Genomic DNA, 25,775 nt, shown 5'->3' on the forward strand with positions numbered 1-25,775 from the left:
ATTTCACCACTAGTCTGATAAGTCACAACAGTATCAAGCCAGCACTAGTTCACTTGTTTAGATGTTACACCCCTACTATGATAGTCACAACAGTATCATTCAAGTGTTATATCACTTGGTTTGGGGGTACATCCTTAGTCTGACAATCACAGGCAATATAAAACCATACTAAATCAGTATTTTTGTTCTATATCCATCTATATGTTGTTTGGGCGTTAAGGTATGAATATAAGGCTCGTACAAGAAAATTAAAGCAATACAGAAACCCCAGGGTCATTAATGTGCAAATGCATGCCACCAGCTCCCTAGATGTCATGTCAAGTAGGATTTACTTTGCTAATATAACTGGTATTTCAATCATTGAAGATACAAGCAAATGTGCACTTTGGTATGCTAGATTTCCAAATATATACAGATGAAATCAAACTTTTTTGACCATGGTGTAGCCAATAAGTCCCACAATCTTTCAGCTGAGCACATGTTCATGCAGTACCACCCACCTTAGTACAAACTCACATCAGTTGCTGAGATACAGAGCTATAGAGCTTGCTTAGAAATAGCAACAAACAACTATAACCAATCATCACGACATCACTGTTGCGAACAGTGCAGGGTGATATAGACATGTTTTTACAGTATATAAAGAAAGTGGAACAAGTAAAATATGACAACAAACTTGGAAATTTTAGTAGTAGTAGTAGTACCACACAGCCAAATGAAGCTTGCACTAGTAGTAACACTGCTAATCTGTAAACACCAAGGATTAGACATCTGGGTGTAGACAAGGTATAGAAAGGTACTCTACACGACCAGTTCGAGTTTTCAGAATTTTGGAATTTCAGAGCCAATCATTTCATTGAAGGTGCACTATACCCAACAGACCAGCAAATATGATGTAATGCCTCATTGCTTTGTTACCTATTTGTGTACCACATCAACCAGTACTAGATCCCATGGTATGGATGTCAGATACAGCTGGCTAACTTCCTACATTTTACCAGTACAGTTTCTCTATTGTAGGACTCCAGTAGCTAATAAAGCTCCCACACATTTTGATACTAAATGCATCACTTTAGTTTTTGCTTATTTCAGCATAAATATGCACATTATATGCCCTCGTAACAACATATAATGCATTATTATCTTAAAATATAATTCCATCTACATGTACTTCTCCATTTAGCACCTTTTGATCACAGATATTACTCTGAAAACATGATGATCACCTTGACAGTGGTCCCATGTTTATAAAGCAGATATTTCCATGAGCAAAAGCACATCAAAAAATTTATTAATGCATTCTTCATATTTTAAGCTGGCTTACAATGGACACAAATCTCATAAGCTCAATAAAATAGCACAACAATTAAATTTTCAAGTCAGTCAAAACATAAAACAAATATGTGCCTCTTCTTGCAAATTAGTTGTTAGGTCCATGAACTGTTAGTAATCTGAAATAGGTATTCATCCTTTTTCAGAACATCAAAATATGTAGCTTTTTATGGATGCTATAAACATTGACTTTTTTTTTCTTCTATAAACAATTATGAAGTTCTTGAATGTCAAGACTCAACTTCAGAGAAAAGATTGCATTTGTTTGGTTTAAATGCAGAGCTATGCAAAGTGCTATTTGCACTGTGCCCACCACAGGACTTGAATCTCAAATTTTAGTGTTATAAACCCTTAAGCCAGATGGGGGACAAACATCCATCCCAATACTGTAACAAGTTGTTTACAACTCAGCAGTTCATTACTATAAGGTAAGCTAAGCTCCTCTGTAATTTTGCTCTCTTAAAATTTGACCATTTTGCAAGTTTCATTTAGACTAAGGTAAATTATTATTGGAATTCCTTGTGTTGAACAAAATGTCCACTTTTTTTTTTGAAGACCAATCCACCCACCACTCTGTAGTGGTAGCTATGCCCTGCCTTAAGTTTACCATTAAGCCACTAATAATGTAATTCACAAATAAAAAGGATCGTTATTGTTAGTATGTAACAACTGTTCCTATGTTTATACAGAAAATGCAGTACATATTTCAACCTGCCATCTGGGTCAGTCACCTAGGTGTAAATATTCTTGGCTTCCAAAATTACTGGCTGATCCCAAACTAGTTGGGATTAAGATCATTTACAGAGAAGAAGAAAGCAGTTCAACCTGCCATCTGTGTCAGTCACCCAGGTGTAAATATTCTTGGCTTCCAAAATTACTGGCTGATACCAAACTAGTTGGGATTAAGATCATTTACAGAGAAGAAGAAAGCAGTTCAACCTGACTTAACTTTTAGATTAATGACAGTTACTAGAAGAATTAATAATAACTTCACAAGTATTATCAAAAAATCAGTCTAGTAAACAATCACTTTCTTGACAAAAAATAAAAATAGAACAATTATAAAGGAGAAATTGCATAAAAAATAATAAAATATTGGAGATGTAATGAAAATAACCGGTCTAAAAATTGAAAGTACAGGTTAAGATAAAGGAACATTAAAAAGTGAAAACACTGGCCAAATATTCTGTTTTGCTTTGAGCAATATACTTCAGAACTTTCTTGCTGTTATGTATTGATAAGAAGAAAAGTGACTTTAAAATGGAAGAATGTAAAAGCTGTTTAACAAAAGGCTGTAGTTCCCATACCAAAATCAACCATAATATTGGTTAAATTTAATACTGTGATCAGCTCTGAATTAGAAATGTGTATTTTTAAGCAATTAAAAACAACATTCCCACTGTAAAACTGATCATGATATTAATCATAAAGTAGTATCCTCATCTGTTAATACTCAAACATTAATTAGTTAAATAAAAATGTCTGTCTTCACACTAGTGATTAAAAGACTAATACTTTAGAAAGCATCTTTTCAAAAACTAAAATACTAATTTTGAAATACCTTTTCCAAAGTAATCAACTCAACAGTGAACAATAAATAAATTGTTAAGTTTTATCAACCAGTGGATCAATACATGCCTGTCATGTATGTCTGATTAATGAATTCTATTAGAAGGCATAGTTTTAAATTACCGAGCAAAATCTTCATTTCAAAATGAAAAAAAATATATTTTAATTTGACACTACAAAAAGAAAAGTAATTGGCTGTTGATAATAACTTCTATTTCATTTGAATTCTTTCTTGGTCTTTAGTAAACTCTACATGTGATATCACTGTAGTTTAAACACACGACAAAACAAAAACTGTTACCAAACTAACTTTTTAATTTTTTAACAGTAATTCAAACAAAATTACACATTTGAGACTAACCAAAGTTTGGGGACTTTTTCAAATTTTTTTTATTGAGTTGTACATAAATCATTCTTTTTGTACCCTGTACACATTAATTTAATAAAGATGTAAAAATTCAATCTATTCTTAAACTTTTATGTGACAAATTACTAATGAGGTCTGTAATTTTTTAATGAATATTACACCACCTTGTCTGTTTAGTAGCTATGTGTGTAGTCTAAGTGTTTCTAGTAATGTGGTTTTGTTGTGCAAGTCAAGTTGCCTCTCAGAAAGATCAATTTTCCAACTTTACAGAGGATTAAAGCTCCAATTCAGAAATGTCACAGCCATGTAAGATAGAAATATTGTTCTCCATTAAACAGAACAGTTACTTCATTTTTACTATGTAATACTTACTGTTCTCAAAAATCAGTTTTGAAATTGTAACTTTAGTTTTCAAAAATGTGTGTATATACCACATCAGGTCACACAAAATAACCTATTTAAACACCAACATCCTACACTACTTAACCACATTCAAACCACTGCAGCACATGAGAGACAGAAAGATATTAAATAGGGCCTTCTATTTATAGCATAGATGTACATTGTACACAAGTGTTCAATATGACAACAAAGTAAATTAAATGTTTTCTGCAAGAAGTTAAATATATTTTTTGATAAACATATATTACCACTACTAAGAATGCAAAAACTAAGCCTTAATTAAACAAATTTTTAGAACTTGCTTATACGACAAGCACTTTCTGTCGTTACAATTCCATGTTTCAAAGTATCATATTCAGTTGTACAGTTCTGTCATAACATTTTCACACTCAAAGTTCATGCACTCCCTCATCTCCATTTGTTGACTTTCGATACTTTCCAATATATCAATCCAGGGTAAGCACAAGATGATGTGCTAAGCACTTTAAGTTATAAATGCCTCATCAATCCCAATATTTGCACCAAACAATTACATTATACTAATATAAAGCCAGCATGCTAAATTTAACTTTTGTTTTTTTAACTAAACAAAAATACTTAGTTTCTTATGTTTGCTGATGTAATACAATGTGATATACCTATCACAACCCAGAATAAAAAAAACTTACTTTGAAAGGGATTATTTAAAAAAAAACTTACTTTGCATATGATATTTTTCTAATGCCAATGACTGCAACAGTATAATTCGGGTCTTATATCTTCTAGACAAAAGGTTAATATTTCCAGTAAATCCCAACCATGGTATAAACTAAAATTTGGCTGAATGTTATACAATCTTCAATATCTTAAAACATAGAATTTAAACAGAAACTTGCAGTTTCATTTCAGAAGAATCAAAAGATACATAGTACAACCCACTGCAGAAAAAATGTACATCTTGCATCTTTTGAGTTATCAAAGGTCTACTTAATTTAAAAACATATTTAGTTGAGTTATAATATTAAATTTTGTTGTAAACATCCTAATCTTCTCCACATAATATTAACAACTATAACTTTAGGGTACTTCACTGACTTTACCAATTTCTAGTTTTTGACCCTTTGTACAGAAGATCAAGGTTGTAAATAACTGAATTACATGGCATAGCATTAACTAAACTGGGCTCTTTATAAATACATAGAAAGACTAGTAATTGTTATGAGAAATGGGACCACAAACTTCAGTATGTCAAATCTATTAGTGCAATGTTTCAGATTTGTGTTTATTGTAACATTACATGCTACATTGCTGTAATAGAGAAAGATACAAACCGAAATGAGAAGCACTAATAAATACAGAGGTTTTGGTCACATTCTCTTGCAGTTTACAAAAACTGCTGATAGAGGGGGCAAATAATGAGCAATTTTTATATACAACTTAAACTTGATTCACTAATGATGTTTGAATTGTGTTATAATTAATTAGTCTGATTTTAAATTTGTGATTATTTTCTCAAATTGCCATGAATTGTTTAGTACAGATTGCCTGAAATTTGAATAAGTACATAATAATTTCCTATAACTTGCATAAATACATGCTCCATACAGAGCTATGTAGTTACTAGTTAAGTAAGAAAATTATGTCTTAAATTGTACTTTCTTCCTAATCAATAAGTTGAAACACAAGAATATAACAACAATGTTATGCTATAAATACCTGCAAAAGAATACAACTACCAAAAACTTCCTGTGAATTAACTTGTACTACATACAATATGAGAAATATTCAGTCAATATACTGCCAAACAACATGCATTAGAGGATATAACTTGGGACACTTTCTTCACTACTTGTTTTGCTTGCATTTAAAAATTGATAACCTACAAAATATTAAGTTTATTAACTGATTAACATGAAGTATTTCAATCAAACTAAGATTTGCAATAATTAAAAGATTCCTTCACAAACAAAAGGAACTTTTTCTTAAATTTTCCAAATCTCTCTGTTCACAAGTTTTTTCTTCATAAATTTATAAAGTCTCTCAACAAAAATATTAAAACAATTCAGCTTTAGAAAAACCACTACTTCAAAAGTGAATTAGATACAAATTCTTTACCATGATGTTGCTTGTCACAAGTTAAACCTGTTTTAGAAATATTGGAACTAAAATGGATAGAAGACACATTCAGAATAAGTAAGTATAATCTTAACCAGTATTTTCTGCACGACTATCCAGTTTTCCAATTATCTTTTCAAAAAATGAAGTACCTTTTTATACCATGTTTGCAAAGATCATAGGAAAACAAAGATTTTATAATCTGCTAAGGATATATAAAAGATTGTGTAAAAATGTTCATTTCAAAGAGATTAATAAAGCATTAAAATTGATTTCTAAAATGCACAGTTTATGTTGTTACAACACAACACATTTTTTAAACATGCTGAAGCCAGGAAATGGGCTAAATTATACATTTTCAATTGTAAATTCATCTGTTTCTAGTATACAAATATCTATTCTCCACTAGTTTTTAAGTTTTTTTTGTCTCTATCCTACTTTTAATATAAAAAAAGAAACACTAATGAATTATATAAATTTACACTTAAAGTCTTCCCTAAATGTAACAGTTTGTACAAAACAAGAACAAGGTTTGTACTAAATAAAGACAAATAAGAGATTCTAAGTTTGATCTTTAACACATTAGAAAGAAAACAGAGAAAACTGCTTTCTTATTAAACTGAACTATAAATCCCTAACTGTTGTTTAAAATTACCTACTTTCTGAGCCAATAAGCTCCGATACATCAAAATCCACCTCTGTATCTGACCCTTTTATGGAGTGCTTTGCAGCCTTGCACACGATGTTTACTGTATCTTCCATATCCAGTTTACGTCTGCAAGCACGAAAAAATATAGGTTGGATGTAATCTTCATTCAATGGTGAGAAAGTTTTAGAATAGTCTTCTTTTTGAGGAAAACTTTTAGGTGGTGAGGAACGAGTTGGAGAGCTCATATTCTCTACGGGAGTAGTATGGCAGGCTGGAATAACCAATGGACAACTTTCATCCCTCAAAGATACCATATCTGTCTGCTGCATTACAATGGGTGTGAACTCTTTAAAATCTAATGGTAATGAGTCCTGAAATTGAATGTCCTCTGTTGAGAACCCATTTTCTTGATCTTTGAGCTCTGAAATTGGAGTGATCTTCCCACATGAACACTGTGCTGCAGGAGATTTAGAACGCCAATACTGAAGCTCTGTCTTACAGCGATTCAGCTCCTGAAGTACAGCATTCAGCTTTCGGGACGTGGTGTGAAATTTGCGGTTATAATCATCCAGCTGTGCTTTAAACTCTTGAAGTTGTTTTTGTTGTTTGGACACATTCTGGCGTGTTTGTTTCAAGTCTCTCTTCAGTGTCAGGACTTGTCCATTGTTTCTGTGAGGAAGGTAAAAATTTTGCTGTATATTTCAAATTCTATCAGTTGTATGAAACGTGGTTTTAAAAAAAAACAAATACTGATAAACATTAGTATAAAATACAAGCCTCTCTCTCTCTCATTTTTGGTGAGTCAAAGAGAATTGAAGTGCTGTTAGTTCTAAAGGTGATAAGAACTGCCCCAGAAATTACAGGCTAGGTAGTGTAACTTCTGTAATGGAAAAAATTCTATAGTCTGTTAAAAGAAGCTTTACAAAATTAATGAAATATGATATTATAAAAGAAAATCAACATGTATTTACTAAAGGGAAATCTGTCCTTAATAATTTTTTAACTTTTTTCAAAAATGTTACTAATCATATTGGTGATAGAAAGGGGTGTGTACTTAGGTTTTCATAAATCTTTTTATAATGTGACAGACAAATGTTTAGCTAAGAAAATCACAATCTTAAGGTTTATGGAAAGACTAGTTGATTGGATTGTAAGGTGGGTGAGTGAAAAAAGCCATGAATACGTTAATAATGAATTCCATTCAACTTTGACCTTTGTTACTAGTAATGTACCTCAGAGGTCACTACTTGGGCCTTGTATCTCTTATTTATATCAATGATATTGGTAAGGGTAAACTAGTAAAGTTTGCTGGTGACATTAAACTCTTGAGCATTTCTAGCTGTACTGAGGATGTTTAGGTATTACAGAATGACTGGATTGATTGATAAATTAGACAATCTTGGCATATGACCTTTAATTATAGCAAGAGCAAATTAATGCATTTCAGTTATCATAATCTGGGTCAACATTTAATATAGATGGGAAACTATGCAACAGCATAACTGGGGGAAAAAAAGGGCCTTGGCACAGTAGTAAATAAGTAACTTAAGCTTTAAAGGCAGTGCTATTTTGCTTGAAAAAAAGCTAACAATTTTAGGATGTATTTATAACCAAAATGATTATAAGTAAAGAAAGGTAATTATTTCTTTATACAAATCACAAGTTAGTACTCACTTGGAGTAATGTGTGCTTTGCTTTCTTTGTCTAATAAAAGACACTGACTTACTGAAAATGGTTCAGAAGATAATTTCTGACTTATTGGAAACGGTTCAGAAGGAGGCTGCTAAGATAATTTTGGACATGGAAGGGTTATCTTATAGGAATAGGTTAACATATCTTATTTAAAGAAAGATAAGAGGTGTTCTAAGTGACATTTATAAGTTTATCCAGAGGATTGATATGATTAAAGTCTCTAATTCATTTGTGCTTTATTCTAAAAGTAACAGTATGAAGGGACACAAGTTTAAGAATTAGAAAGGACAGATAATGCTCCAGTTAATGCAGTTTTATTTTTCTGACATTGTGATGTGTTTGTGAAATGAGATGGCATTAGCAGTAGTAGAAGCCAGCACATTATAGGAGTTTAAAGTTATAGGTGCAAGGCTCAGAGAGGTATTTTTCATTTGAAGTACTGTGGGATATGTTTTAAAATGACTCCTTGCATTAGTAAGTATTTTGGAGAGTTAGTGTGAAGTACTTGAAGAATGGAGGTTGTTTAATAAGTTCTTAACTATTTAATCACATCAGTAGGGTCTCACCTGTGGTTTTAAGAGGCAAACTGATGAATCCTTGAGAAAAAAGGGTAGGTGTTCAAGGCAAGGAAAGCCTTGAAACACTAAATAGTTCTTTGTTATCCATATGTTATGTAAAAATCAACTGAAATCTCATAAAATATATTTTGCATGCAAGATATTTCATATTTTGAAACCAATTTCAATACGTTATCCAGTCCAAAAGCCTGTATTTGTCTTCAGTTTGACCTAGTTTACTTGAAACTTTTGTGATGTATTTAAGAACAAAAAATAAATATCTTAAACATAACATGTTTGATATCTTTTTATCACGTGACATCTGAACTCTCAGTCATCTATGCTTACCCTCACAAAAACACAAAAAAACTAGTCATTTTACGATGATTTCCACCTATTACCAAGTTGGACCATATTATATCAAGATAATAGCCTAGACTTAATACAGCATATACTCTAGAAGGTATTTTAGTCACTTGTAACACATTTTTCAAAGAATATGATCTGAAGCTGCTTCATAAATGTTGATAGAAAAATACAGGTGACTGATATTCAAACTCGTTCATGTATGCTCAATCAACTTTGAAACTATTTTTGTTTATATAAGCACAGTGGTGTTTTTTAACAGCCCTTCATCAGAATGGGAAAGAAATGCAGTATTGTGGAATGGACATGGTCAGCAATAATATTAAGATAACTCTGGGTGTTAATTTATCTTTCTAAAGGACTCAAGGAACTCAATCTCTTCCTTCCAAAAGAATATACCTACAACATTATGCCACCTCTAGCAGCTCACCAGTGTCACATCCAGTAGGCTATTTCTTAATTTTTTGCTCTACATCAGTACAGAAAGAGTTGGTTTGGAAGTTTGCACAAAGCTACACAACAACTATCTGCACTAGCTGTCCCTAATTTAGCAGTTAAAGACTAGAGGGAAGGCAGCTAGTCATCATCACCCACAACTCTTGGGCTACTCTTTTACCAATGAATAGTGGGATTCACCATCATATTATAATGTCCCCATGGCTGAAAGGGCAAGCATGTTTGGTGGGACAGAGATTTGAACCCATGACCCACAGATTGCGAGTCGGGTGCCGTAACCACCTGGCAATGCCAAGGCATGCAGAAAGGGATGAATTATAACTCATCAAGCAATACCATACACTTGCAGTCATTCATTATCCACTTTACACTCTTAAGCACCATTTAAGCCATCTTTCTTCAGATAGCAGTTTTAGACTAGTTGTGAGCTGCTATTTGACAGCTTCTGTATATTCTTCACATGGTGAAATTTGAAATAGTCAAACTCTGATTACTGTTCAATAAATCAGTCAAATTGGACACAGTTGCAAACATCTTTTCCCTTGCTATGTCACAAGCAAACATCATTTCCCAATGAGGAGAGAATATCCTCTTTCAATTGTTGATACTCTCATGAAATATGTCTTTACAGTCCTGCAGACTAACCATGGTATGTTAATATTTCTACAGTTATAGAGCTCAAGCAGTAATGTGACACATAATATGTAAATAAATGGAGTATTTAACAAATTGTGAATGTGGGAGGAGTCAGTTCTTAATGTGTGAGATTTCTGACTCACAACATTCTATAAAGAAAGATATCAAAATATAGTTACTAAATCAAATATTAATACTTTTACATTCTTAACTTTATAAGAAAATATTTAGATAAATCATCTATCTCCTCTAATATGAGAATTGTGAAATTTGTTCTCTAAGTCTTCCCCTTCTCTAATTTATTCACTACCCTTTTCTGAAGTATGGAATTCAATATAAATTATTCATTATAATGCAGATATTACTAAGGCAAAGTCAAATTTTTATAGCCTTCAATCTTATTTGTTTACAGAGTCATAAACTAGAAAATGAGACCCACTTGCCACATCCACCTGTCACATCCTCTCTCACAAATTTTAGCATTTTCACCTCCTCTCACATATAGATTTCCTGATTCAGTGCTTCCCTTTTTTTGCTCATCACTAGCCTTGAAGCTCTGATCTAAACTCTCGTGTTTCCACGTGATATTGCTGCGCTGTTGCATGCAAATGAGCATGTGACACATCCTCCTAATACAGCTGACTCCCTCTATACTGATTGTTCAATCATTACTTCAAGATCAGGCATGAAAAAAGATGCACTGGAAGTGGGGAAGAAGGGTGGGAAGTAAGTATCTATCGGAAATATGTTTTCAGTGTTGAAAAATGTTAACTTCCAATATGATACATAACCTTCACTCACATATAGCTAAAATACCATGTTGAACTGGTGGAGGCACCAGTATCAAACATAACTTGATGAGCCCACTTTGGGAAGTGCTTGAAGGAAACCATTGGAGTGCAACACTCATACAAGACAGGAGAGAAAGAGAAGGTAACATACCTGAGAAACAATGTTCAAAAATTGCAAAAAACACCTAGGTAAATCCACAATAGAATTGGTAAATTATTTGGCAAAGGTAGCTGGTGAGAAAAAACTGTTAAAGTCCCCTTCATTATGAATGGGATTCATAGGAGGGGAATATATCAGGCTTAGATAAAGGATCCTTCCCACATGAATGACTCCATCTTCTATTGCACAATAGTTGTCACTTCCTCAACATGCAAAGAGAAACCCAATGATATTCGAGTTGTTTGTCTAGCACAAACAACCTGTTATCCCACACCAGACTAAGTTGAAGTTACCATCAATTGTGAATTCATAATGTGGAAATAAAATGCTATAAAATCTGCAGGTGTAGAAATGTTAGAAAACTAAAATTTAAATTTAATATTTTCACAATAAATACCAATATCACTAAAGCTCAAGAGCAAAAAAAAGAAACATCTTTATACACAAGTGCCACATCGTGAATTGATGATTGAAAAATCAGTAGATAGAGCTAGGAGGGTGTGTTACACTCCTACTGGTGGAGGGTTGTCATATGGTCATTTGTATGCAATAATGCAGCAATATAACTTGGAAACACCCGAGTTTAGGCTACTGGTGTGCAAAAATGTTTGTATATAGAGGGCAGCACTGAATCGGAAAAGCTACATGGGAGTGGAGGTTACCTATTGTATCAGAATGCCAATAATTCTCTCTAACATTTTATATTACAGCATTTATAATCAATAGAAAGACAAAGTTTTAATCTCTCAACTATATAATGCTATATTTTTTCAGTACAGAGTATTATCAAGATTTTCTTCAGTTTGAAAGTTTATCTTGTGATCTTCCAATTAAGCATAAAAGAAAATTAGTTTAAGCCTCTCTTATCTTAGTTAAATTATAAGACAATGTTTGCTTTGCACATGTTATTATCCTGTGTTTTTAAGTGGATTATTTAAGTAAATTAAAACTACTTAGTGAAGTAGTACTATCATTATAAAAAAGTAAGTTTAAATTTCATTGGCAATCAATAACAAAAAAAAAGAGGTCAAAGGTAATTACTATTTTTCTTGTTTTTCATGTATATTCTTGATTTATTGTTATAAATGGAAGAAAAGTGTAAAAATTAGAAAGTTATTAGGTTAGATTAGGCAAGATAAAGAAAAATAAAAATTAATCGTGAGGTATGCTCACGAGTAGCTCATGCATTACATCATTCAATAAGGTAATGTGAGCATGGAAAAACAATTGTAATTTTCTGTTACAATCTGCAGTCATTCTAGAATGAAAAAAAAGAGTAATTTAGATTTATTTCATACTTTTTTTATGGTGGTCAGATAGAACTATGGTAAAGAAAATAACAAAAAATATAAAGTTCTACAAAAAAAATTGATATTTATTTAGGAGGCTTTAGAGGTTATGCAAATGAAATTTTAAAATTCTCAGATGAAGAAAAGTATTATTAATCTTAACATGAAAATCACTTTGCACTCAGAGCAGTCAACACTGACTCCATATATTCATGGACAAATTTTTAGTAAAACTATTTAATAAAGAAGATCTGATTTTTTTTTGTACAAAAGACTTGTAATGTTTACTGAAAGATTGCCAAGTTTTGTGAAAATCATCATCACCTGCTTGTGAACTATGCCCTTTATGAAAGTTCTTTGAATCTTATTTGTTCTGATAATGTGTCCAAAATACTTACACTTTCATTTCTGAATATCTGCTTTTAGTGTATGCTTTGTTTCAGCCATTTTCAATATTTCCTCCTTTATTTTATACTCTGTATATGCCATTTTCAACATTCTTATAAGACTCCAGATTTCCAATGCTTCTATTTTGTTCCAAAGTTCTTTGATTAGTGTCCAATTCTTTGCAGCATACAGGAAAATGGATAGTATGTAACATTTTATAAGTTTCTTTTTTATCTCTAACCTAATGTTTCTTGTGGTTAATACATCTTTCATATGGATGAAATTTGCTCTTGCAATTTCTATCCATCTCTTGACTTCTGCCTCACATTTACCAACTTCAGTTATTAAATGCCTCAAGTAAACAAACTTGTCCACTTGTTTTAGTGTGTGACCATCCACTTTGATGTTGACCTAACTTTTACTTTTACATCTTTCCTCACAACCATGGTTTTTGTCTTCTTTATATTATTGCTCAACCCGTACTCTAAACTTCTCATACTCACTAAGTCCTTTATTCTTTGTTTTGCTTCCTCTGACTCTGCCAGTAGCACTTTATCATCATTTTACCTTAGTGCCACTATATTAATTCCTCCAATTCTTATTCATGTGAGCTCATCTCTCTCTCTCTCTAAGTATCTGTTCTGTGTAAAGGTTGAAAGTATGCAACCTTGTCTTACATCATGCTTAACACTGAAGGTATCTGACTGACCATCCTCTAGACAATACACAAAACATATTAAAAGTTATAGTATGGAAACCCTTACTATTACAAGGAGTCACCTTGACTGGCCCAGTATAAAAAAAGTTAATTGATTTAATCATAATTTCTATTGACCAATATCTTATGTTTTCTGACTAGCATTATGCACCATGAGACTTGATGCCCAGTAAAATATCTTATTGAAGACAATTGTAGCATTTTGGTTGCATGTGTGATAAAATGCTTTCATTCTGAATAGCACTGGGTGTATAAATCTTTTAATCAAAATAATTGATCACAATCTTTTCCAGGATAAAAGATATAAGGTATAAAGAAATATTATATCTAGCCAGGTTTCTGCCAAACTATAAATGATTCTTAAAATATGGCTAATTTTGAATGAGGATTTATTAGCCAATTTATTTTTCAAAAAAATATCAGAATTTGAATTTACCAAATTTTTGTATTGGATAAAAATATATATAAATGAAGTGTTTTTCATTTATCTGTCTCAAAATTACTTTTTAGAGTAGATGATTTTAGACTAAACTATGTTCATATATATTGTTTTTTAAAAGTAAATAAATGACAATGGTATGTTAAGAGAAAGAAATCATGTTCATTTACCTTTTAATTTACACTTCCATATACAAATTATACTATACTTCACATGACTTATGTTTACACTGAAAAAATGAAATTTCTGCTTATTGGAACCATATAATAGCTGCATATTTTTCTAGTGTATCCATTAAGTCTTACGTTCAAGATTTCAAAGGTAAAACTTGTTTAAAAAATTCTCTTCTCAGCTATATACCTTAGTACTTAAACAAGAGTACTGTTGTTTAGAATTGTAAAGTATTCTAGAGATAACTCGATTTTAGAAAAAAAATTTTAATTAAAAACCTTAAATCACCTTTTCGAAAACTTGTTTTTGTATTTTTGTGAAGAGCTTAGTATTTCATTTTAACTCAAATAAAACTAAGAGCATTTGTCTATAACCTTACTTTTTCATATTCTCTCTTAGTTTCCGTAGTCGTTTTTTGAAACTGGGATGTAAGTCCCTAGGTGGTGGCACACATTCCACAGGTAATGAACTGTTCTTAGTGGAAGTGCAGGTCTTACTGCCAGGTGGTTCTTCCATTAGAGATAACTGAGTCTTTGGAGAGGCTAAAAATAAACATTTTGTGTTTAATGACTTAACAATATGAACATGTTAAAATGAGCTTCATTTCCATTTGAACTTTAAATTCCTATCCACAAACAATTTATTTGTTATTTGTAAAAAAGATCACATATATATATATATATATATATATATAGTAATGAAATTAAAAATTCGATTGAGATGATACTGCAAAATACGTATTTAGAAATCTTATTCAAACATTAACATAGTGTAAATTATTCATAAAATTAACTAATATTTAGCTTTTGAAAGTCTTAGAATGCCTATCCTAATTTGAAAACACCAAGTTTACATGAAAATGATGGCATGTAGTCAAGAAAATCAGTGGCAAAACAAGTGATTTCTGGCAAAGTTGGTTCAATCTTTTCTTTGAAATATTCCATAGCCATGGTTGATAAATCAAAAAGTTCATCTGTGACTTTGTAAGCCCGGCTAATGTTCGATGTAGTCTTGAGGTATCGGAGTATGTGAAAAACTTCATCCAGTATCTGGAAAACAAATTAAAGTACCTTAACACAAATATAACAATCTTCAAATACTTTGCTGCATACAAAAACAACATAACATATAGCAAATAGTTAGGGCAAGGCTTTCATATACAAGGGATCTTTATCCTCCATACATATGTATTTGTTATGCAATAATACAGAAAAATTAATCTAAACTGAAACTAACTCTATCATCAATATTAAGAAAAATTTTTGATAAACATTAAACTTTGTATAAGCAAAAACTTCGCTCAATATATTATGTATAATCAAGTAGGTAATTTTGCACATAAGCAATGACATTGTAAGATGTTTTGTCATGACATTTTAAGCAAAGCATGCTAAAGAAATTCTAGTTATTTCTTGATGACAATTCAATTTGTAAAAGCTCAGCTAAACATACAGATACAATAGTAATTATGCTATCTGTATAAAAAAAATAATGATGAAAAAAATAATGATGATTGCCACAATCTTGGCTACCAAATTAAAAAGTAAGACACACACACACACCTCTCCTGGAAAAAAACAGCAATGTTTTCTTTCGATATGTTTTCCAAATGTCATCTGCAGAAGTGAAAGACGCATGTGAAGAGTTTCAATAATGTCACTTTCCCGTGCAAGAGGATGCTTCCTACGAGCTGATTCACGACGTGGCATTTGAGCCTTTATTTTTTGGAATCGTTGTTGCATTAAGTTCTGCAGTTGACGAAATTGCTTATTGAGTATATTAGAGCATATGCTGTTGAACTGATGACAGACCTAAAAATAAACATTCAAATATAGTTGTGCTTGTAGTTTTAATAATGAAACATTCTGTATTTTATATATGAACTTCACTTCTTTTTAGAACACGACATCTAATTTAACTGTAAAATGGTACAAGCAAAAAGAAGAGGGCAGCAACAGTACTAGTAAGGTGTCTCTCTGAAATTCATTTTCATTCTAAAATGTTAATTTCAGGCATACATTGTTCTACTATGATGTAAAGCTAGAATTTCCACATTTAAAGGGAAGAAAGTACATAGCAGGGCTCAATATTAGCAATGGCTAGATGGGAAAATGCCAATGGGTTTTATGTTTAGCCAGTGACCATCAAAGGGCAGTGTCATTTTTTGCCACTTGATAACCCCAACATAATAATGAATATTCAACAAATTGTTAACAATGGTCAATATTTAAAAAAGAAAAAGAAAAAAGCTGGCTGCAAGCATAACATTTATCATAAATATAGATCTACATTTTATAGTGTATTAGTAAGTATGGTATTAAGCATGTGACAACAAACTATTAGATGATAGAAATATTTTTTGTTATTGAATATATTGTTTAGTGTATTCAAACAACCCACAACGACAGAAGAGTTTCTTATTTATATAAAATATACTATAACTAATAGATATAAACTGATTTTGACCAAAAATAATGTTGCCAAAGTATCATGCTACGACATTTAACAACAGTAACAGTGAAGCCATTTTGAAAGGTGCGGTCACCAGTCACTAACAAAACTTTGTTGAGTGATTCAACTAGCAAAATAATACACCAAAAGCAACTAAGTTAAAACTGATATGACACATTCTAAAGGGCCAATACAATCATCGAACACCAAAACATAAGTGCTGATGACACTGTCCACATCACGTGGCAGAAGTAGGTATATGAAGAACCTTCCAAGCTGGATTTATGGCAAAACACACCCATCAGATCACTTCAATGAGTAGTGAATGGGTTCACAAACAATGAGAAGTGAACTATGTTTCATAATCTTCCTCTTTGAGGTTAGGCATGCAATAAAGGTAAACCCAAGAAGTGGTACCAGGTTCTAGCTTCTCTGGTAGGCTTCAGAGATTGAGGAACTGAACATGACTATTAATCTAGCAAAACAAAAGTATTCACCATGCAAGAATCAATGAAGATTTAAACATTTTGCTAATGTCATATAAATATGGATTTTGTGAAGGTAAAGAGAAATGAAAGTTTGAGTAAACTGCTTTGAGAAACTCATCCAGAATTCAGACCCACTTACCGTGTCCACCCATCACTTCCTCTCTATGAAAAATTGAAAATAGTTCTCTCTGACATTTTATGCTACATTATTTATAACCAATAGAAACCAAAGTTTTAATCTATCAAATGACATATAATTATATTACATTGTTTCCTGTACATAGAATTGCCTATTTCACTTCCAGTTTAAATTTGTTCTCATGGGAATCAAATCAAAAACCTTTGTCAAATTTTTAATGGCTCTTATCACACAGTTAGAAATCCAGAAAAATTACGATAGTTATAGGACATTGTTTTCTTTTTGCAAATTATTATTTTATGGTCTTAGGTACAGTATTTAACTACATCAAAAATTATTTAGTGTAGTAGTACCATGAGTATAAAAAAGTAGGCTTAAGTATCATTGGCAGTTCAAATATAAAAAAAAAGACAACAACCCAGGTAAGTATTGTATTTCTTGTTTTTCATGCATATTCTGTATTTATTATTATAAAAATAAGTAAAATGTAAATTACAAACTGATTAGGTTAGATAAAATTAGATTAGGTAAGATAATGAAAAATAATAATAAAAATTCTTTACAAGGTATCTTTGCGAGCAGCTTGTGCATTACGTAATTCAATATGGTTACATGAGCTACACATTCACCTTGTGATCTACAACTTGTGTGGCAAGATTATCAATTAGACATGGTTCAAAGAGCAATAACATAATAAAATTAAGTATATATAAATGTATACTGTTATGAGCTTTAAGCTATTTAGACTAAATCTATTGTGGTTTCCTGGTACAATTAGCAGTCATTCTAGAAGGAAAAAAGGGTAACTTAGATTTATTTCCTAATTTTCTATGGTGGTCACAAGGTCAGTAAAATCAACATACCTCATATAGAGTTATGGTAGAGAAAATAAGATAAAATATAAAGTTTTAATGAAAACAAGAGTTTGATACTTATTTAGGAGGTTTTATAGATTACATAAATTAAATATTTTTCATCTTAACATGAAAACCACTTTGCACTTGGAGCAGTCAACACTCTGATTTCATATATTTATTGACAAATGTTTGGTAAAGTAATTAAAAATTCTGATTTTTTTTTGATCTACAAAAGTCTTGTAATATTTACTGAAAGTCTGCCAAATGTTTTTGACATACAGTAAGCACTTTCAGAGTTATAGTATGTAAATATTCATGGTTACAAGTTACTTACCTCTGGTGATTACAAGGTTGTGTAAAATATATGAGCCCATTGCAAAAGGGTTAATGGGTAAAATATTAATTTAATGTCACTAAATCGTTCCTCAATAATAATGAAGTAATTGAGTTCTAAACAAAATCACAACCAACAATCATTGAAGTTTTGACAACTAATTAAACACATGAATGACTTAATTGGGTTTGACCACCATAAGTTCTCAAAAATAACACAATACAGATAATGTACATACTTATTTAAATCAGAAGTTACAAACTGTAAATCATGTAACATAAAATTTTAAAACATTATTTCTCTAGCACTCACAATATTTGAACAATCTTTAGTCAATAATTGACAGGTTTAATGACAGGCTTCTGTGACCAATCCTACATGTAGCTAGTATAAAGAGAATCACAATCTACAATTTTTTACAATCTTAATATTGAAAGATCAGATTAGACACTTCTCCCATACTTACCAGTCGAATTTTTCCAACTGTTTCGAAAGACAAAAAACTGAATATAGTTTCAAGAATCTCCATTGGTACACTCAAAATATTATGTATTTTTTCTTTTTTCTCCTGAATAAATCCTTGATTCTTGAGACTTCCCCGACACACAGTTCGACTGACAATATCTACAGATAAATATTGGTTTTCTATTAATTCACTGCTTAAACCATTAGCTGGCATAGGTAAAGCTGAGAAAGTCATTCCTTCATCAGAGCAGTAATCATCAGTTTCACTATCATGACTGACTCTTCTGTCTTTCTGGACCATAAACAAAACATGGGGATAGGTACAGGAAGTCGATGGTCCCAGCTCTGCGTCATCCATGTTGTGCTGTTGCAACAAAGGATTCCTAAAGAAATGTTAAGAAATTTGTTCATACAGTAAGCACATTCTCAAAACAAAAATACATTCTTTGTTGCAAGCATAAACTTTTTTTTTAAAAACCCTTTACATTTCTATGTTTTAATACTGATACACCTGAATATCTTAAAACATCATTAGAATTGATTTAATTATAAAGAATGTTTGGAAGCTATTAACAGTGCTACAAATCAGAGCTGACTTCAGTCAAATGTTTTTTCAAAAAGGTATTTTCAAGCTACACAATGAAAAATGTTGAAAAAATCTAAAACCAATTGCCCTAGAAAATATAGAACAGTTTGTTTTATTTCTGTAGTGGAAAAAGTTCCAGAAAGTCTGATAATAGTAACTTTGCAAAATCCATTAATGAAATATGACACCATAAAAGAAAATCAACATGTGATGCCTTACTAATATGATTAACTTATTTTAGGATGTTACTTATTATATGGAAAAGATATGCACTTTTAGAAAATAGATTTCCTAAAGGATTTTGATGATATAGCACACAAAGCTCCAGCTAACAATTTTTCATTATTACTATTAATTCTAAAAGAAAAGTTTGTTCAGCTTAATCTGTGTCACAACTCATGAAAATAATCAACTAATCCCAAATTAGTGTTTTCTATTATTATTATTTCTTAATTATTTCAATTATCAAATGACTTAAGATGGCAATAGTTTTTTGGATATTTCTTGCTGTACAAAGGTTGATGTACTAGAGAATGCCTTGAATTAACTGGTTAGTTAAACAAATATTTGAAAATGGCCTTAGTTATAATTATAGTAAATGCAAGATAAAGCATTTGGATCATCATCATTTTGATCACATATTCAGAGGGGAACCCACTCAATAGCATGACTGAAGAAAAGGATCTCAACATAGAAGTGGACAAGTTACTCAAGACACTGAGGCAATGCTTTGTTGCTAACAGCAAATATAATAAAATAATTTATTGACATACTGATCACAAGTAAAAAAATGTAATTACTTTCATACAGGTCACTAGTTGGGATTCACTCTAATGATATTAATATTGTGGAAAATATTAATATTGTTGAGTGTTTTTTGTGAATTATAAGAGGGTGGTTAGTCTTAGTCAGGGTTCAAAGTCAAAATATACCTGATACCATTTTGCTACCTAAAACTATTACATTGCAACTAGTTATTTGATGCAGTACAATTTTACTCATACTTTAAATACAACACATGTGAATCCATACATTATTTTAAAAACACAAACTTCTTAAAAAATTTTCAAATTGCAGAAAGTTATTGTTAATGGAGCTTCTTGATTAGTGGATAACTATTTGTAATTTAGTATCCTGTCCCATGGAGACTTGTATTTACAGTTGTATGAAAATTACAAGGTATGAAATCTATTCTATAGATCAAAGATAAAATTAGATGACTGTGATTTATGCTCTCTGCTAAAAATGATTATAAATTGATAAAGTAACTTGAAATAATTACTTTATCAGAATTCTTACTATAAAACAAAATAAACTGAAGCAAGTACTGTAGCTAGTTGTATCAAGATCTAATAAATTGAGTATTAAAGAGAAGAACTACAAAATATTATAGTTTGCTTTTAAAAAAATGAAATGCACTTTCAGGAAAAGCACTACAGACAGTGTAATGTACTTACAAGAACATGCACAACATTTTAAAAAAACAAAACAAGGTTTTTTCAACCTAACCAACTTCACAATGTAAAAATTTCATCAATATATCTCCTTTACATTTTGCCAAATTAAAATGTTTGATGAAAAAGTTGAAATAATGACCTGAGGAATGAAGAGAAAAAGCAGAGTTAGGGTTTAATATATGAATGTTACACTTTTTTCAGATTAATTTAACAAATTTCAAGTACTGTAATATTGGATAGTTTGCAGGTATTTATGAATGTGTATATTATAATCAATGTCTGAACAAGCAGTTCAGGTGCCCTGGGTAAGAAATAATCAAGGCCCCTTTTTCTCAGAAGATAAGACCAGACCAGGCCCCCAGGCCTTGGGGCACTGCTCTGTCTGCCCTGCTCTAGTTCCACCTCTGAATATAATATGAAATTGCACAAATCTTTCAAATGTATTAGTACCAGGCTAGAATAACTTTTTTTTTTAATTTCTCATATAAACAGATAGTGAATAAAGTCATTTTGCTAACATTTGAAGCAGGTAGTAGATTCTCTTCAGTTCCTTAAAAAGCTAACTTCTGCTGGTCTTAATGATATGGCCAGCTTTAGAAAAATAAATTGAGATGTACAATGAACATTAGATATAATTATAATATAGCCCATGTAAGAAATTAATGAAAATTTGCACAAATAAAGTAGCACATATGATAGGTTGCTTGACGTTATATCTGTCTCATCATAATTCCCAAGATGGCAGCCACTAGTGTGTGCATCTTAATCAGAGTATATGTGCAGTGTTAATTCTGAAATTTTCAAAAAAGAAATATAAATAATTATAAAATTTGATAACAAGTATCAACTCGTATGATAACAGATGAAAACAACAAGTAGAATAGGCATTCAAAATATCAATACGTTACTTGTAAAGCTGGGCGATTAGTCAAATTTTATAATCAATTAATCTAGTTTGAAGAAAGTTTTAAATGGAATTTTAAATTTTACTGGAATAGCCCAAAAATAAGAAGAAATGCAAAATAACTTGTAAGGGTTATAGATAAAAGTTCTCATTTCAGTGATCTCAAACACATTCAATGAGTCTGAAACAAAGCAAGAACTATAAATGCCATGCAGCAAAACTTGCAGGCTGTAGTTTCACATTTATGTCAAGTTAGCAGTGACAGTGATGAGTCAGTACATAAGGCAAGAAAGATCCTCTTTGAAGTTACTAGTATCAATTTCATCAAAACATATTATAACCTAAGAGATATCCTATGGACAGTATCACATCTTTCAGATTTATTTAAGTTTATGGATGATTCAGCTGATATTGAGATTATCACTGCCTCTCTACAACCAATTTAACAAGCTAAGTCAAACTAATTGACAGAATGGTCAAATACAATGAAGAAAGAGTTTACAATTTTAAATGCAAGCCATCTCAGGCATTGAGCAATTCTGTCTACACATTTTAGCCAGAAAGTATAACAGAGCTAAGTTCATATGGTAATCTCAAATTGAGAAGAGATTGAATTAGCAAGGCTCCATGATCTGATAAAGCTTGTTTGGGATTTGGAGAGCTGGATGAAAGATACCACAGATGCTTTCTTCAGAGAGCAACAGACATATTTCAGAGCTGGTACAAGAAGTGTTGACCATATATTTGTTCTGAGAAACATCATGAGCAATGTGAGGAATGACAGAAACCCTTAGTGTTAAATTTTGTTGAATTTCAAAAGGCCTTCCACTCTGTACACAAACAATCAATATCAAGTACACTTTGAAGCTATGAATTCCCCAAAAAGAAAAATAATGTAATAAGTATGCTATATGAGGGATTTGAAAGTTGTGTGAGGGTCAGTCAAGAAAATACAGTGGTTTGAAGTTAGAACTGGGGTTAGGCAAGGTAATATTTATCACCTTTCTTGTTCAATACTGTTATGGAGTGGGTTACAAGGAAAGCTTATCACAGAAATGGTAATACTGAATGGTTAAATAACACTTTTGAAAGACTTAGAATATGCTAATAATGTATGTTTGTGTTGTAATGATGCACAAAAAATGGCTAGAATGACTGCAGCAATGCCACATAAAGCTCAGAAGGTTGGTTTAGCTGTTAATACTGGTAAAACAAAGACTATGATGTTAAAGACAAATTATTTGGATCAGTTCATTATGAATAGAGAGGTAACTGAGGATGTGGAAATATTTACATATCTTGATTGCACAGTTAGTATTGATGGAAATATACACAAGGAAGTAAAGACAAAACTGTGAAAAGCAGAAATTGTTTTTAGAGAACTGAATGAAATAATGCAGGTTTATCTATTATGATGAAGCATATTGTTCAATAGCTTGTTTCTTTTAGTTTTGTTACATCTTTATATTTTAAAATTATATCTCTGTTAGAGTTGTAAATTTGCTTCACTGAACAGTAAGTGCTTTTAAGTTATATTAAGAAGAGATTGCTGATGAAATATGTTTCACAAATACAGTTTTGTTTGCAGTTGATAATTAATAAAGGGTTATTATATAAAAAAGACAAATATATAAAAACAAAAGGAACATCTAACCTCACCACAATACCTAAAAAAATGCTTCTTTTCTTTGCTCTATCAATGTAATTAAATTCCTATATAATCTAGCAGAATGAGGCAAGTACATCAAAACAGATTTTTTTTAACTACTTCAAGTACTTGGCACATTACCAGTATCACTACCCTAGTCTTTTTTTTTCTTCTGTATTTATCATTCTGAATTTGAGATGTGTTTAAATAATATGTAGCAGGAAAACCAAGTAGTCAAAACAGTAAGTCTAGTGTGGATGGTACATCTAAAATTTCTATAATTATTTATCTTCAAATACATGAATTTAACTAAGTACATGTTCTTAAAACTTACACAATAAAGCAAAAAACATACCAAAATACTGATGTATGGTTAAAAAAAAAAAGAGTAGAAACACCTGACCATTTGGTTTTAATGTAACTGTTTCAACCTTTTGTATTTTAAACTTAATTTTGTCTGGTATGTCAATAAAAAAAAATATTATTAATGTTAAAACTTGCATAATTTTTCAAAAGTCAAGAAATATACCACAAATTACTGAATTTATCATAAGTCTATTTCACAAATGGTCCTAAAAATACAATAAAAAAGTACAATAAGTTTGACAAGGTCAAAAGTATAAACCTTAAAGTTTTAAATGCTATTACCTTTACTAAGTTATATATTTTCTTACCAAAATACCAGGAACATTTATAACTACCACATCACTTTATTTTCATTTAGACTTAAGCTAAATTTCACAATAATTAGTTTTAACTTTTAGTTTTACATGCTAATTTAAAATTTGAAAATGAAATTACGTTAATATTGGCCTTTACATTTTATTTCACTTAATCAAAGTTAAGTTCTTAGTTTTGTTTTCAAAAAAGTACAAGGTGTAATTGGCAAAAACAAAAATGTAGAACGTTAAAATTTTCCCAACCACTGAACTCCTTAAATTCCTCAATTTTACTTTCTAACTTGCATTGTTAAAAACTAACACAGTAACAGAACTTAATTTTTTGCACTAAACAAAAACCAACTAAGTAAATATGTTTAATCAAAACTACAGTCTGTAAGCAATCAACATCAAACATTCTAAAACCTTTGTCATTTTTAAGATAAACATTAAATATAAACCATTTTCATCATAATTAATTACCTACGGTTAAAAAATTACTTTTAAATAATCTGCGTCCTTTCTTTAGAAATAGACCTAACCCCCTGACACTGAAGCTATCTTACAGAACGTAGCGTCCTCTGTTAGCATAAGATAAAAAATTATACCGACTTTCTGGTCCTAATAACAATCGAAATTGACATTCAGATCTTATAATTGTTTCAGAACCTCAATAAACAGTCTATATAGGTAAGAAAATATCAGTATTAATAAAGTATGTGAAAAGTTTCTACAGAAAAAGTTTTTATTGGTACCAATTGACACAATGGTAAAAAATGGATAAATAGATAAACAAATAAGAATAACATTCAAACAATTAGACACATGTTTATTTTACCCAGTAATTAATAAAATATTGTTACGTCTCCGTTTGTTAATTAACTTTCCGTAACTTCGTTCCGACGAAACTTTAGCGACACAAGTTCTTTACTTAATAAAACTGGTTTATTCTTTCCGAATACAACTTTACCGATACACTCACCTTCAACAATCGCGCTAAACAAACGCTGTAACGTCTCTCGTGCTCTCTGACTGCAGTTCAATTACTCACTGTCTATACACACATTACCACGTCACGTTGTCCCCCTCTTTTATATACCCGACTACCCTATATCTAGTAAATACTAGAGCATTCGCCAAAGTACGGGATAGTTCTAGAAACGTGGCGTCACAGTAGTCATTTGACTCGCTGACGCAACAATATGTTTATATACCAACCATGTCAAACAGTCATATTGTATTTGTTACAAATACTTTTAAAAATTATGGCTATTAGTCATCACACATTTTAGCTTTAAATTGCTGATGGAGGTTCCTATGGACCCTCATCCTTGTATTAAACGTATTTTTCTATACTGTGAATTCACTGAATTGCTTGTAGGTTCATTTTTTGTTGGTTTCGAAACCCTTAATAGCATAAGGGTAAAAAAAATGTCATTTATTCGGTGAGTTTCGTGTTTGTTTATCTATCAAAACTAATTATGTTAAGCATAAGTAGCATTAGTCTCGGAATTTGTATAGAAACATTGTTTGAGAACTTGGACCTACAACTTGTGTCAAAATGAAATTAGCCACTTTTCTTTTAGATGGGCTGGTAGACTAACAACTACTTTGTTGCAGTTTTTCTAGTATAATAAATGTCTGATTGGACAAGAAGTAAGATATATCAGACACAAATGTTTCACAGGAACCAAAAATACCTTTACCTTTAC

General features: G+C 31.1%; 1 protein-coding gene across 3 annotated transcripts; it reads right to left on the reverse strand.

Annotated features, from left to right (window-relative positions):
- Positions 1 to 3,198: 3,198 nt before the first annotated feature.
- LOC106466953 lies at positions 3,199 to 24,623 on the reverse strand. Of its 3 annotated transcripts, none has more exons than XM_013927269.2 (6): positions 24,551 to 24,623; positions 18,811 to 19,192; positions 15,638 to 15,886; positions 14,929 to 15,124; positions 14,455 to 14,617; positions 3,199 to 7,082 (listed from the first exon to the last, which is right to left on the reverse strand). In XM_013927269.2, exons 2-6 carry the CDS (start codon positions 19,165 to 19,167, stop codon positions 6,416 to 6,418), a joined length of 1,632 nt encoding a protein of 543 aa, XP_013782723.1. In that variant the 5' UTR covers positions 19,168 to 19,192; positions 24,551 to 24,623; the 3' UTR covers positions 3,199 to 6,415. The 3 variants fall into 3 exon arrangements, with proteins under 3 accessions (XP_013782723.1, XP_022250757.1, XP_022250758.1); XM_022395049.1 differs by having other exon boundaries at positions 24,565 to 24,610; XM_022395050.1 differs by having other exon boundaries at positions 24,547 to 24,608.
- Positions 24,624 to 25,775: the final 1,152 nt, after the last annotated feature.

This window comes from Limulus polyphemus, unplaced genomic scaffold, assembly GCF_000517525.1.
Source record: "Limulus polyphemus unplaced genomic scaffold, Limulus_polyphemus-2.1.2 Scaffold2437, whole genome shotgun sequence".
Classification (NCBI taxonomy): Eukaryota; Metazoa; Arthropoda; class Merostomata; order Xiphosura; family Limulidae; genus Limulus; species Limulus polyphemus.